The 13,562-nt window shown below is 44.0% G+C and overlaps 1 protein-coding gene across 1 annotated transcript in view; it reads right to left on the bottom strand.

The window, feature by feature from the left end:
- CYP7B1 (cytochrome P450 family 7 subfamily B member 1) overlaps positions 1-13,562 on the bottom strand; it is an 895,968-nt gene that overhangs the window by 174,747 nt on the left and 707,659 nt on the right. The window contains exons 3-4 of the mRNA XM_078687242.1: positions 11,619-12,215; positions 10,952-11,158 (exon numbers count right to left, since the gene is read on the bottom strand). Coding sequence (XP_078543368.1) covers positions 10,952-11,158; positions 11,619-12,215 — 804 coding nt within the window. The remainder of the gene's footprint in view (positions 1-10,951; positions 11,159-11,618; positions 12,216-13,562) is intronic.

Genomic DNA, 13,562 nt, shown 5'->3' with positions numbered 1-13,562 from the left:
CCTTCCCTGCGACCCTTTTTGTTTGTGTGCGCGACGCATCCAAGTACTTTGTGTAAAAAGTGTTGCATCTGCAATTTGCTTTGTACTGAACTATTTCTATCATTTGAAAGTCATATTTTTATTACTGTTATTGTGGATTTTTGTCGTTGGGTCTTATTTTGGTTTAGATAAAGATTACTTATTTTTCTTAACTGGTGTGTGTCCATTTTTAGTTTTTTAACTGTATTACTGTATGTGTTTACAAATGATTTACACACTGCCTCTGAGATAAGCCGGTCTGCTCGTGCCAAGCTACAAATGGGGTGAGGAGTTATTTTAGAAGTGTATCCCCCTTACCCTGACTATGAAGAAGTCTCCCTTCTTGGTCGATGGTACCTACCTCTGTCAACTAGAGACCCCCATTTGTAACAGTTAGGAAATAGAATGTTAAAAAAGCCTTAGAAATTCACTGAAAAAAACAAAGTTTACAAGGAGGTTGTAGTTAGGCTCAGATTTCACTGGTACAAAACCAGTGAAATTTAGTAGTTCTAGTTACCTGAGCTAACTATAACTTTAACCCCTAAATGCACTGTTTAAAACCTCACATATTACAACCATCTTGACATGGTCAGTGACAATAATCATGACATCACTGATGATATCTCAAATTACATCACTGATGACATCACAGATGAAATTATCCAGTGAGTGTAAGTGTTTTGTAAAAGTTTATGAATGTTAAACATGTATACTAAGGTACTACAAAAGTTAAATTACTATACTTTGTGTACTACTAATGAGTGATACTATTTCTAACATATCTTATGTAAGTGGTCATGTGACTGTGTGTATCCATGTGTGAGTGGCTGTATAGGTGTATGTGTAGTGAGAAATGAGAAGAAACATGCATTGTCTGGCTACAGATAGCTTTAGCTGACTGCCAGAGGTCATGCCAACACCACACACAATGTTCATTAAATAATTTGCAGAGATTGGATTTGGAATAGCCCCAGCCATTGGCTTGTTTTGGTGGCCCCCCACCTTCAGTCAATGGCTTGCTCATGTGCTGCTACCAGCCCATGTGTTTTTGCAAATGTCTTAGAGTGCCTGTTCGCTGATTGCTGAGATCTGAATGCTTGCCCTCTGCATTACCTCGATGAGAAGCCTAGGACGTTTGAGCCTACCTTGAGAGTCAAGTACCAAAATGGTTGTTCTTGTCCCAGTTTGCAGAGCCATAATAGGATGGAACTTAGGACACCAAAATCAAATGACCCCAAGCACCAGGATTGGGGCCCAGTAGCCCATCTTTGCTCTGCATTCCCCCTAATTGGATGTGATGCCCAAGAACTAGCATTTCTCTTGAGGCTGATGCTGACATGTGTTTATAAACCTGAATGAGTTTGCACTGAGAGAAAACTGCTGTAGTTTGTGGACGAACTGAAGATACTGTACAGTAGGTACACAGAACCTGATGATGGATACAGCCCCATCATTCATTCTGCTAAACAGGACTGGTGCCCTGCTCACATAGGACTTAAGGTATACAATTGAAGGACCTGGCCCTTTTGGCAGGTTCACCCCGAAACGTTTTGCTTTTTCCTAGCCTATTTCTGTAACCTGGTGTTGGTGATTTTAGGCCTCTGCGCACTTTTTCACTGTGGTACAGTGTAAAGTGCGTGAGCTCTCTGTGTGTGTGGTGAGAGTGACCTGCCCTCCCATAGGAATGCATCGGGAATATGTGTGACCATGGTAGTTCCTGATGTGTGGGGAGTGCAGGGTCGAGTTTGGTATGTGCGAACTCGTGAGATTGAAGGCTGCGCAATGATGTATGCGGCATGATTGTGTCTAGTGTGGAAGTGCCACTTCTAGAAGTTGGCATGTTTGTGTAATTTGTGTCTGGCGTGTGATTGGCTGGAGCTGGCTGGTGAGCCTGGCTCCAGTAGTCAGGATGGATCTGCCCCGGTGGTGAATGGGGAGATTAGCATGCTGATGTGAGGGAGGGGTACACCTGGGACCTGAATAGGGCTGGCTATCCCCACACAATGCTGGCTCCACCCCCTGTGGTGCGTCTGATGTCCCTAGCCTGGTCAGTGAAGGGAGTTTCCCATAACCAGTTGTAGCTGGTTCTTACATTGCCTACACCCTGCTAGACAAAGGGATTTTTTTGTATAAAAAGAGCTGTGACCTCTTGTAAAATGCTCTTGTTTGCCAAACTTGAAACTACCAGGGGCGTGCTGCTGCTTGGGCCCAGGGGAAGGCGTCCCTCCCTGGGCCCTGCCCAGCCCCTGGATTCCTGCAGGACTTGCCTTTACTGGGAGCTGCTGTGCTCCCTCTTAATGCTCCAGGACTTCTTTGGACCCTTCTCTTTCTGCAGGGGTCATCTCTGGGGACTTGTGGGGCTGTCAGTGCCCCAGCACGATGTGAGCGCTTTATTTTTAAATGCCCCAGGAGGAATGCGTGGATTGTGGCAGCACGGCGAGGCCTGACTAAGAGAAGGGAATCCCCTGCGAGGGATTCCCCTCTGATGCCGTCATTGCGAGAGCCCACCTCGCTGCTTTATGGCCGGATTCCTGTTTATTTTTATGTTGCGGGTGTCACCCCGTTTATGGTGCCTTTAGCGAGTGCCCCATCGCTTCTACATTTGAATTGCCGAGGAAAGCTACCTCCATCGGCCCGGGTCCCGCCGTCATCAGCAGAGTTGGGCCGCGCTGTGATTGGGCTCTCGAGAGAAGCTTCCCGGAGACGCCGCGCAGTCATTGGTTGGCTGCCGGGGGGCTCGTCATGTGAGCCGCGTGGTGATTGGGCAGCACGAGCAGAGCTGTCACGTCAGAAGGGGGGCCCGGGTGCAGAGAGATTGCCGCCGCGAGGGTGCGGTGCCGAGAAATACCGGAGCCCGCTCGCAGCGGCAGGCGGAGAGGAACAGAGGCCGTGTTTGAAGCAGGGAGCGGAGCTTCCCAGCGTGAGGGAGAGCCCCGCTACCAGCCGCCTGACCAGAGACCGGTGAGTGGGGCCCGGTGTTTGTATTTGTAGAGGGGGGCGTCGGGGCACATTGCCGGTGCCCGCCCCCCCCGGGTGCTCTCCGTGAGAGGGACCGTGTGAAGTAGAGCCGGTCGCAGCCCTTCCGAAGTTGGGGGCAGCATTTATCTTGAGAGGCTCGTGAGGGCCCCATTGTTTCTTCTAGAGCACCTGAGGCTCAAAAAGGGGGCACTTGTTTCTCCAGAGCCTGAGAGCTCCAACGTTTGGGGGCACCTGTGATTGTTTAAGGGGCCAGTGGGCTCCTGGGGTGCCATTCATTTAGAGCCAGATGGCTCCACCGCCCCTAAGTTGTGCCCAGATCTAGGGGGCCAGAGTGTAGAAGAGCCTAGTGGGCTCCAACACGGTGCTAGAGTCTAGAGGGCTTCCCATGTTGGGGGCAGTTTTGCGCCTAAGGGTCAGTGAGGACCCCTGTCGCAGTTTGCTGATTCCCAGCTGCCCAGCAAGTAGTGGGCAGCTGCACCGTTTAGGCCCTGTGATTGTTCCCAGCTGCCCAGCAGTTAGTGGGCAGCTGCAACGTTTAGGTTTGCGCCTGTGGCACACCCCTGACTGGCGCTGCTGGCAGCGCGCCCTGAAATTCTGGACACACGGCATTTTAGCCCTCCTTGAGATGGCCAGTTGGCCAGGGAGTGCTGGTATATGGTTAGGGTGCAAGGCCCTAATGTGATTTTTGCGCAATGTGATTTTACTTACTAGGGTTGTGATGATAATTGCCTAATGTGAGTTATGGATATCTAGAGGGATGTGGTGCTAGGAAATGTAATGCATTTAGTATGTTTTACGCACCCTGTATTGATACCTCTAGAGATGGTTTTACCTGTGGAGGTTTAGGTTAGTGAGATTATGTTTCACTGTATGAGTTACGCCCCTAAATGTGATTTATTCTTAGGAGGCAGAGACTAATGTGTTTAGACTAGTGAGAGATTGCCTACTGTAGTTATACTGTGTAGGCCTAATGTGATTGCTGCGTAATGTGCTTTGCCTTTGTGCTTGTGTTATACTTCTAAATGTGCTCATGCTTAGAAGTTTACTTTGCCTAGTATGTTATACTAGTGAGTTGTTGTCCCTGCGTGATCTAGGCCTATGGTTATTAGTATTGCGTAGTGTGTACCTACTTGTTACCAGTGGTTACTGGTTGTGGTCTATAATTGTTATTTTGTGCTACACTTATTCTATGTTCTAGAAGTACTATTTCTGCTAAGTGTTGATTCTGACAGTGGCCCATGTGGCCCTGTCCTGGTGTAAATAATCGCATGTGAATCGTGCCCGTGCCAGTTGGCACAATATATATTGTGTGATTACTATCTGATGTGTTTTGACAATACAAAAGTTATTTTTATATAACCTTGTGTGGAGTTCCTTTTGTGGTGTGCCTAGGATGTTGTTGCTGTTGTGTGCGTGCGCAAATGCTTTACACATTGCCTCCGGGATCAGCCTGTCTGCTCGTGGCAAGCTACCAAGGGGGTGAGCAGGGGTTATCTTGGCGTGTGACCCCCTTGCCCTGACTACAATGGTGGTTTCTGCCTGGCATTGGCGTAAGCCTTAGCCAACCAGAAAATCCCAGTTCTAACAACAATCATATAGCAAAGTGCTTTTTTGGAAGAAAGAAAAGATGTTGAAGGGGTTTGACATTCAGTTAGAGGATCGACGGAGAAGGGACCTTTTGATGGATGACAGTTTGATATCCTTCCGTAAAATTAATTCTGAATATGGCCTAAAAAAACTCTTATTGGTGGAAATACAAACAATTCAAACACTGTATGAAATAAATATGAGACTGAGCAATATTCTCTTCACAAATCTTCTCCCATTCACACATTTATGAATATGGGACTAACTCAGAAGAAATGTTTCTGGTCTGTATGGCACAACAATTGATTACCTTTTCTGTACAACTACAGCAGCTGTACTCAAATCGTGTTGGCAAGGAAAACTTTCAGTTTAATTGACTAATAAAGATTGTTCTGGCCTTACGACTTTCATAATAAAGGACTCGGGGAGGTGGGATTAAAATACAGCTATTTTATGATGTTACACAAATGGCACTGGACGCTATATAAACTCAAGTCTTCCAATCTTAGCGCCAATTGCTGTTGTTGGAGATGTCACCTGATTGAGTGTAATATAGGAAATGTACTTTGCCACTGGCATACACTAATGTCTTACTGGTCATAGATATGGTCCACAACAAGACAGTCTTGTAGGTTTCATTTCTAGATCAGGGTCTCCTTGATAATTTTGTAGTTTATCCTTAATGCCTGGTGTGAGAACCCATTGGATGAGGTGGTTACTACAGCATTGGGTTTTGCAAAACCTTGCATTTTGAAACTTTAAAAACTCTATTAGTGCCAACATATTCAGACTGGTTTAAAGAAATGCTGGTTACTGCAGAAACTGAACGTTGTACTTAAAAACTAAACTGGATGGACATTCTTTTTTATAGTTTGGAGTCACTTCCTCAAAGATTCACCCCAATAGATCCGATGATTAACACAACTATGCACCCTCCAGCTTGATATATCGATAACTCCTAATAATATTGAATAAATGTATGATTTATTTTTTACAATCCCCGAGCTCGATGGTTCATAGTAGATCAGTAGAGGTCACCGAGTACTGATCAAAACAACTGGTGGCATTTCAGAATCCCCCTAACCCACATTAGGGTTTTTGATAATTAGCAAAATATATTATCCTTCTTGCATTTGATCCGTCTGCCTGCTGTTTGCAACTTAAGTAACTATTCCTTATGGTTTTTGTATCTGATACTAATGGGGAAACTGATATATTATGTTATTATTATGTTTGCAACATGTGTCCCCTTTGGAGGATGGAAGAGCGATGGAGCGGGTACTTGGTTTTTAAGAGCATTGAATGGAAAACATGAAGGGCCACATTTTTCTGATGTTCTGTGAAGAAACCAATGTTGAGTGATGTAGCTACAAGAGACGTCCATTGTTGTCCCTTTCCAAGACCACCACTTTTCTCCTTCTCATCTTTTAAGTCTCACTGCCCGAACCCCAGCTCGTCCTCTAAGGCCTCATTACCTGGAACAGCATTGCAAACCAGATGCCTAGCCTTGATTTTTGTCGGTGTACAACCACAGGAAGGTCACAAGATGTCCTTGTTTCAAAAGAGTTCAGAATATGGAGGACAAATATATCTGCTAATAATGTTTTCTTGATCTTTTGTCAATCTTGTCAACAACAAAAAATATCAGATCGTACATTCTCCACATTTTGTGTGTGGTTTTGTAAAAAGGGCAGCCTTTTTACAAAACTGCAGATTTTGCAATTATTCTGCAAATGGCGAAATTCTGGAGAGTCTGTTTATTTAGATATGACTATTGCTTGGGAAGGTGTGAACTATCATTCAAGGACTAAAAAGGTTGATAAAGACAACAACTTGCAACTGTTGAATTTATCATAACTAGTGGAGAGGAGAAGTTATAGAACTTTCTCTTCTGTAAGCCAAATTCCAGCCTTTCAGTGGTCTCTGCTGATTGGTCAGTCTTAACAGCGTAGCCATGCTTCTTTAATTAGGTGGTAAGTAGCTTGGCTGGAGCACAGATTATCTGATGGAGAGAGCTCTGAAGCTAAGGGGGGTGGGATCTGCAAAAGGAGCTGGGTAAATCAAACTGAGCTCAAAGAGAGAGCAGAACACTGAGGAATGGTAGCGGTACCTACTCCCACATCCTGTGACCCAGCCAGATGACAGGCTTAAAATAGGAATGTGCAGATGTCAGGGAGAGGAGAACTTATGGAAATGAGCCACACTGTGGGTTGGTTTAGCTAGCTCCTACTCTTCTGGAGAGAAATCATCCACATTAGATTTTGGAAGTGTAGTGCTTTGTGGCACGAGAAGATGCCACACTTTGAAGGAAGTGGTCATGCTTTTGGGTGGCACCCATCACCTCATTGGACAGAGGGGCCCCCTGCTTGTTGCTCCAGAGCACAGAATACATATGTGAGAGCTGCATAGTTTCTCAGATCTGCTGTCTGAAACTACAAGGAAAAGAAGGACTGCCCTGTGGAATCTACATTTGCACCCAAATGCCTGCACTCTGAGAGACTGTGCCTACTGCACAATCTGGTACTACAGCCTAGGGGGCTGTGTTTTAAGGAGTGGACTACCTGCAAGCTACAGGTAAACAGAACCCACTTGCATCATCTACACTTATAGTCCCCATTCTGGAGTGCGTCAAGTGGACTTTTAGGGATTTGGCCAGGTGCGTTGTGGGGATTGTAGTCCAGACATCCCAGAGACCATCTAGGAGATTCCAGACCTTTGGATTTGTGATTTGGACACTTTGAACCTTTAAGGAGATCTTCAGGAAGCACCTACTGACGTTTGGGAGAACTTTGGAGAACTTTTGTGAAATAGCTCCATTAGGTGACCGACCCAACGTCGACAGTGAAGCCAACTTCCTTCAACTGCGACCCTGCCCAGGTTTCAGGTTTGTCCCGCTGAAAGCTCCAGACTGCTGGGATTGACCGGGGCCTTGCAGAAAGTCAAGACAGCGAACCCTCTCCAAATCCGGCCTGCTGTGGAAGGTCGATCAACGTCAGTAGAAAGAGCTCCAGAAAAGTTTCTAAGTGTGAATGTAAATGTTTGAATGGGGCCTCCCGCTTAATGTATCTAACCAGGGCTCCATCGCGGTTGGCCTCAAACTTTGAATTTGTCCTGGTCAAGCATGACCAGATGTCCCAGAGTGGTACTATATGTTTTAAGCACCATAAAGCAGTTAATCTTTAAAAAATCATGTCTCTGTTTCCCTACTTTGGATTTTTGTTGTTTTGGTGTATATTTGTTCATTAAAATATTGGTGGTGCAGGATTTTTATTGTGTGTTGCTTATTTGATGTTCTGGTGGTTTTAAATGCTTTTCATTCCTGTCTCATAAGTTAGACCTTGCTGCTTGCTGTCAGCTACCAAGGGTTGATCAAGGGGCTAATTTACTGAGTCCTTCACTGGACTGCACACCCTGTTGGTGGCCTTATTGCTAGTGGTAGGTGCATACTTACCCCTACCAATAAACCCCTTTCAACATGGGGAAAATTTGAAGTGCCGAAATATGTTCACTATTAGGAACATTGTTGCTGAACATTTTCCTGCACTTCAAAATTCTATCATTTAAAAAAATGTGTTGTATGTTTTGTTTGACATTTATCTGGGCCACATTTGGTGAAATGTATGCCTGTGTCACAAGTACATATGACACAGGTTCTCAGTCACCCATACACATATGTCACATTCATACACACACATGTCCATCCATCCCCCAAAGACCAGACTCTCACTGACGCACAAGGTAGCCCTGTCATAGGACCCCTAGTCACAGTATTTTGTTCAAACCATGGTATCTGACTCTATGGACATTTGGATTAATGTCAATAAAGTGTGAGAGTGTCTGGTAATAATGCATGAGTTTCTTAGCCTTCTGTAGCTTACAATGATTTTCACTGATCAGAAGTAACTCTCACTACAGAAGGGATTGGAGACCCCTGGTTTAGATAATTCAAACTAAGTGAGCTACTGATGCAATAGGCCGACTATATTGATTTCTGCCTATACATAAACAGGCAACTGATATCATCTCACCAACATCAGATACATTCTAATATTGTGTGAGCCAAAGTATCAAACATGAATTTGAATTTGAATTTAAAAACATTTGTACAGCGCACTTTTACCCAGCGGTTTCATGGCGCTATTTGTGTTGCAGTGAGCGGCAGCAGTAGGAGGAGGTTTAGACAGAGTAAGCTTGCGTAAAAAGGAAGGTTTTAAGATCCTTCCGGAACTGAGGGTAGGAGGGCGAAGTGCGGAGGGAAACAGGAAGGGAGTTCCAGAATACAGGAGCCTGGACAGCGAACTTCGCTCCACCAGCTCTCTGTTTTTTAAATCGGGGAGTAGCTAGGAGGGCCCTATGAGAAGAGCGTAGCTCTCTGCCTGGAAGATAGGGCGTGACAGCAGAACATATGAATTTAGGGGCAGTGCCTGACCTGGCCTGAAATGTGAGGCAGCCGAGTTTGAAGAGGGCACGCTCTCGCACCGGCAGCCAGTGTAATGCTTTCAGCAGTGGGCTAGCCCGGTGATACTTGGGAAGGCCATGAATCAGGCGAGCAGCCTGATTCTGAACCAGCTGCAAGCGGTGGATTGCGTAGGCGGGGGCCCCATTGTAAATTACGTTACCGTAATCGATGCGGGACAGTACCATGGCCAGCACAATAATTTTTAAAGCAGGGAGGGAAAAAAAACGAGAAACTTTCCTGATTGTTCTTAGGGAGAAGAAACAGGAGGAAACAACTGAAACAATTTGTGCATGGATAGAGAGTTGTGAGTCTAAAAGAATCCCAAGGGTTTTAACTTTAGGCACAGGGGAAGGAGGGGCACCGAGTGAAGGGGGCCAAAAGGAAGGGGACCACGGACTGCAACCACCTCCGGTCAAAACCAGCTCGGTCTTGTCTGGATTGAGTTTGAGGTGGTTGCAGTTCATCCAAACCTGGATAAATGTCATAACTGACTGAACATTCTGGGCAGATGAGGGAGAGTGGGAAAGGTTGAAGATTAGCTGGAGGTCATCGGCGTAATTGAACACCGTGACCTCCAGCTGCTGTAACATAAAAATAAGGGGGTAGATGTATAAATTAAATAAGAGGGGGGAAAGTGACGAGCCTCACTAAGGCCTCACCAAATGGCTGCCTCACTAAGAAAGATGAACAGTGTAACTGATTCTTACAGCCAAAATGTTGCCTACTCCAGAAATATTATCAAGGACTAAAGCCTGGACATGACATATCTTTTACAAAGACATCACCATTGATTGCAGACGTTGTTGTGTACAGTATGTCATAGTACAGTGCGAATATACCATGTCTTCCAGAGTTCTGAGGGGGTTTCTAAAAGTAATTTACAGTATAGCATCATTCATACATTCCCACCATACTAAGTGCATTTACCACTAAGGGACATGTTATACTTGATTTAGGAATCAAACAATGTATTAAGTTGTTTCATTATATGTTAGCCACAAATTACAGTGCAGGTGCAGTCGTTCAGGGTGCAACAAAATTGCAATTATCCTTGCCTGGCATCACTGTTCACTTTCATACTTACAATCATCATTTGAATATTTTTGGAATCAATTTGTTCCAGGGCGTTTAAACCTCCAAACCCGCTTTGTTTTGGTCTTTTTAATTAGAAGATACAAGCTCCTCCCCAACAAGACAGTCAGTGTATAATTATGCATCCAATTATCCAGCCACCATAATGATGTCAAATGCGATGCCTAAATCTGATTGGAAATGAATCACAGCAATTCTGTGTTTCGTTTTCAGAAGAAAACATGTCAAATGTGCATGTTTAGAAGCATTAACTTCTTTGCCCTCAATTTGATGTTAAAACAGATCACCAAACTCCCAGTAAAGCACACTGCTGCTGTTGCTTAAATTGGATTCAAAAATCCCTCTCTAAAAAGAGCGCAAACATCCTGGCGAATGCCTTAAAAGATTGACGCTGTCTTTAGGAAGGTAATTACATTTTAAGCGTAAATTGATTTTCCTAAATACCTTCCGTTTAATCCAGAAAATGAATTACTTGGCAATACAATTGAGAACTATTTGAAATGCATTAACTCTCTAGCAGATGCTTAGAATCAAACAACCTAATAGGCATAAAGTTGTTTTTTTCAAATAATTGCAAAGCTTAGATTTAGGCTTTTGCATCCCGTGCATAGTTAATTACGTAGGCTTTAGTGTTTACATGCAATGAGTGTATCTGCAGCGATAAACTACACAATTTATAATTGATGTAAATGGGTGTTATTATGTCAATTAAGCAGCTGTGTCCTCCCCCTCCTCTGTAAACAGAAGCGAGTGATAAGGCGAGTTTACAGAGATGCACCTTCTTTTCCTTAAAAGAGACACGAAAACAGAAATTACCCAGGTAGACCAGGGCGTCCAACTGGTCTTTGGTAAGGTGGATGTTGTAGTCTGGGCCTCTCGTTTGACCTGTTGACTTCAGCAAATGGTCAATTTCGTCACGCACCACTGCAAGCGCTTCCGGGTGCTGCACCAGATAGTACAGGGCCCAGAAGGTAGCCGGGATCGTGTTTCCCACAGAGGCCCACATGAAGGCGAAATGATGTGCTGGGAGAAAATAAGTGAAAAGGAAGATTAATGGCGTTTATTACACTGATTAGATTTGCAGTGTGCTAATTAAAAGATGTTAGGACACGGACCCAGCCAAGGATCAGTGAATGCTAATGAGGACCAATAGGCTTCTGAAGTCTAATTTTCTGCTTAATGAGAATAGTTTAAAAATGTAATGTCGGAGCTGGGGGGAAGGGGGCGAGGATAGATAATAAGGGGAGTAAATGCAGCTCAGTTATAATCTTTCTCATTATCACCATTAAGGATCTTGTTTTACCACCTCAGCAAAAAAAAAAAAATCAATTATCATAGAGGGTTGTTTGAGAGTAAAACATTTTAGCATTAGTCAATTAGAAAAGGCATAAAATGCTTCAAGGTCGCCATTTTGCGGTTTTATTTCAAAGGACTATAGTAAATTATTATGCTTTCGACAAGTAACTATCCATAAGTTTCTTACCTGCTTTGTCATAGTCTCGGAGTTGTTCGTATTTGTCAAGAACACTGCTTCTGTATTGGACCACTTCAGACACTTTCAACCTCTTGGACATTAGATCAGGAAAGAATATGTGTATAAGGGCCTCTCGAGTCTTTTTCGTAGCTCCAAGCAACGCAATTGGGATGCTTGTGAAAAGATAGGGGAACTTGGCATCAAACTTCGCGAATTTGTCTCTAATTTCACTAATAACTTTGTGGCCATCTGCAGCAGGTTCCTTTCCATACAGTGTCATGAAACTGGCTTCGAACATCACAGAGCAGCAGAACTCGTATAATTTTTCTGTTCGCCAATCTGTTGCCTGTGAGAATTTCCATTTGAACACGTGCTGGAGATTACCCATCATGCTGTCAGTGAGTTCATTCAGTCCTTCACCCTGCAGGATTTTGTAGGCTTTGTGCATGTTATCTTGAAGCTGTGGAAACTTTGCTTCGGATATTTGTGGATAGTCAAAGGTTCGGGAGGCCATTTGACCTGCAAATTCAGTGAAATCGAGCTGCTTGCCGTGCTTGGTCACATACTGGTACTGGTTAGGATCCATTATGAAAGTCATGTATCTGCCTGAAAAACAGACATGAAATAAGGCAGGTGTAAATATGTGAGGGAAATTATGTCATGGAAAGAAAGACAACTTTAGTTCGTGTATGTCTACAAATCGAAAAACCTGCAATTCCGTTTGAAACCTAAACCCCTGCACACAAGTGAAGGCAGACCAAGAAAATGAAGACACCAAGACAACCTGGCCTGCTCTGTGATAGCCAGGGTCGGACGGGCCTATAGGACAACCAAGCAGTGCCTGCGCTGGGCAGGTCTGAAAATTCAATGTGTGGGGTTGTGTTATTTTCTTGTGGGCCAGTTTTTATTACTGTTTATGTACCTGATATAACCACAAATATTTCCTACAGCGAGAATAAATCCATTCGTTTCCACATACCTTACAAAACACCTCAACAGCACGTCTTTATAAATTCAAAACGGGCCCACTGTGCAAATGTGGGCCACTGTTTTAGTTATCTGATTAGCTAATAGGGGTGCGGGGGGGGGGGGGGGGGGCGGAGACACGTAACCCAAAAGATGGGTGAATTTTTGAATGAGTCAAAATGATTTTAGTGCACAGTCAAAATTCATGGCAGAATGGGAGAAGTGCACAATGGAACGTTTGTGCTATGGGATTCAGTGATTTAGATGAAAATATACTGTCGAAATCCTGATTGGGAAAACGTGAAAGACAAAACTGTAGTTCTCAAATGCTCTCTGTGATAAAAAAAATCTAATTTAGTAATGAATTAATGAGGGAGGACTTGAAGAGACGGGTGAGCAAAGCAGAATGTCAATTCTAAGGATTGGGACAAAGCACAGGTAGTCTTCTTTCAGCACCCGCACGTAGAAAAGGAAGCTACAGTGCTCTGTACTGTTCTGTATCGGTGTGCACACATTCACTATAATATGATGAGAGATACTGCACCAAGAGTGGTCGTTCTTCTCAAATACTGCAACAGAAGAGACACTAAGAGACGCTGTCCTGTATGATAGTGGAGGAAGAGTACTCTGGCACCCAACACCCAAAAGAATTGTGCTTTGGTGCCTGGCGCATTCTGACAGGCTGTAACTAAGGAAAGATTCAGAGGCAGGAACAAGGGTAGGACGATAGTTCATCATTACCTCAGACAGATTTGTCAATGATTGTTTAAGTATTTATACCATCGTCAAATTCACAGAGATCCGTGTAGTACATCCAAGAATTAACATACATATTGAGTTGTAGTGAATTACTGAACATTCCATAAATCCTGACAGTGAAGACAATGAAACAAGAAGCATACTTGTACACTTTGCATCCATTTTGTCATTCAACGTTTTCAATAATATTTTTGTTTGTATGGCAAATGATCAGGGTTCTGCTGACTA

This window comes from Lissotriton helveticus, chromosome 4_1 (assembly GCF_964261635.1).
Source record: "Lissotriton helveticus chromosome 4_1, aLisHel1.1, whole genome shotgun sequence".
NCBI lineage: Eukaryota > Metazoa > Chordata > Amphibia > Caudata > Salamandridae > Lissotriton > Lissotriton helveticus.
The sequence above is the reverse complement of the archived record's forward strand: the minus strand, read 5'-3'. Positions and strand labels throughout refer to the sequence as shown.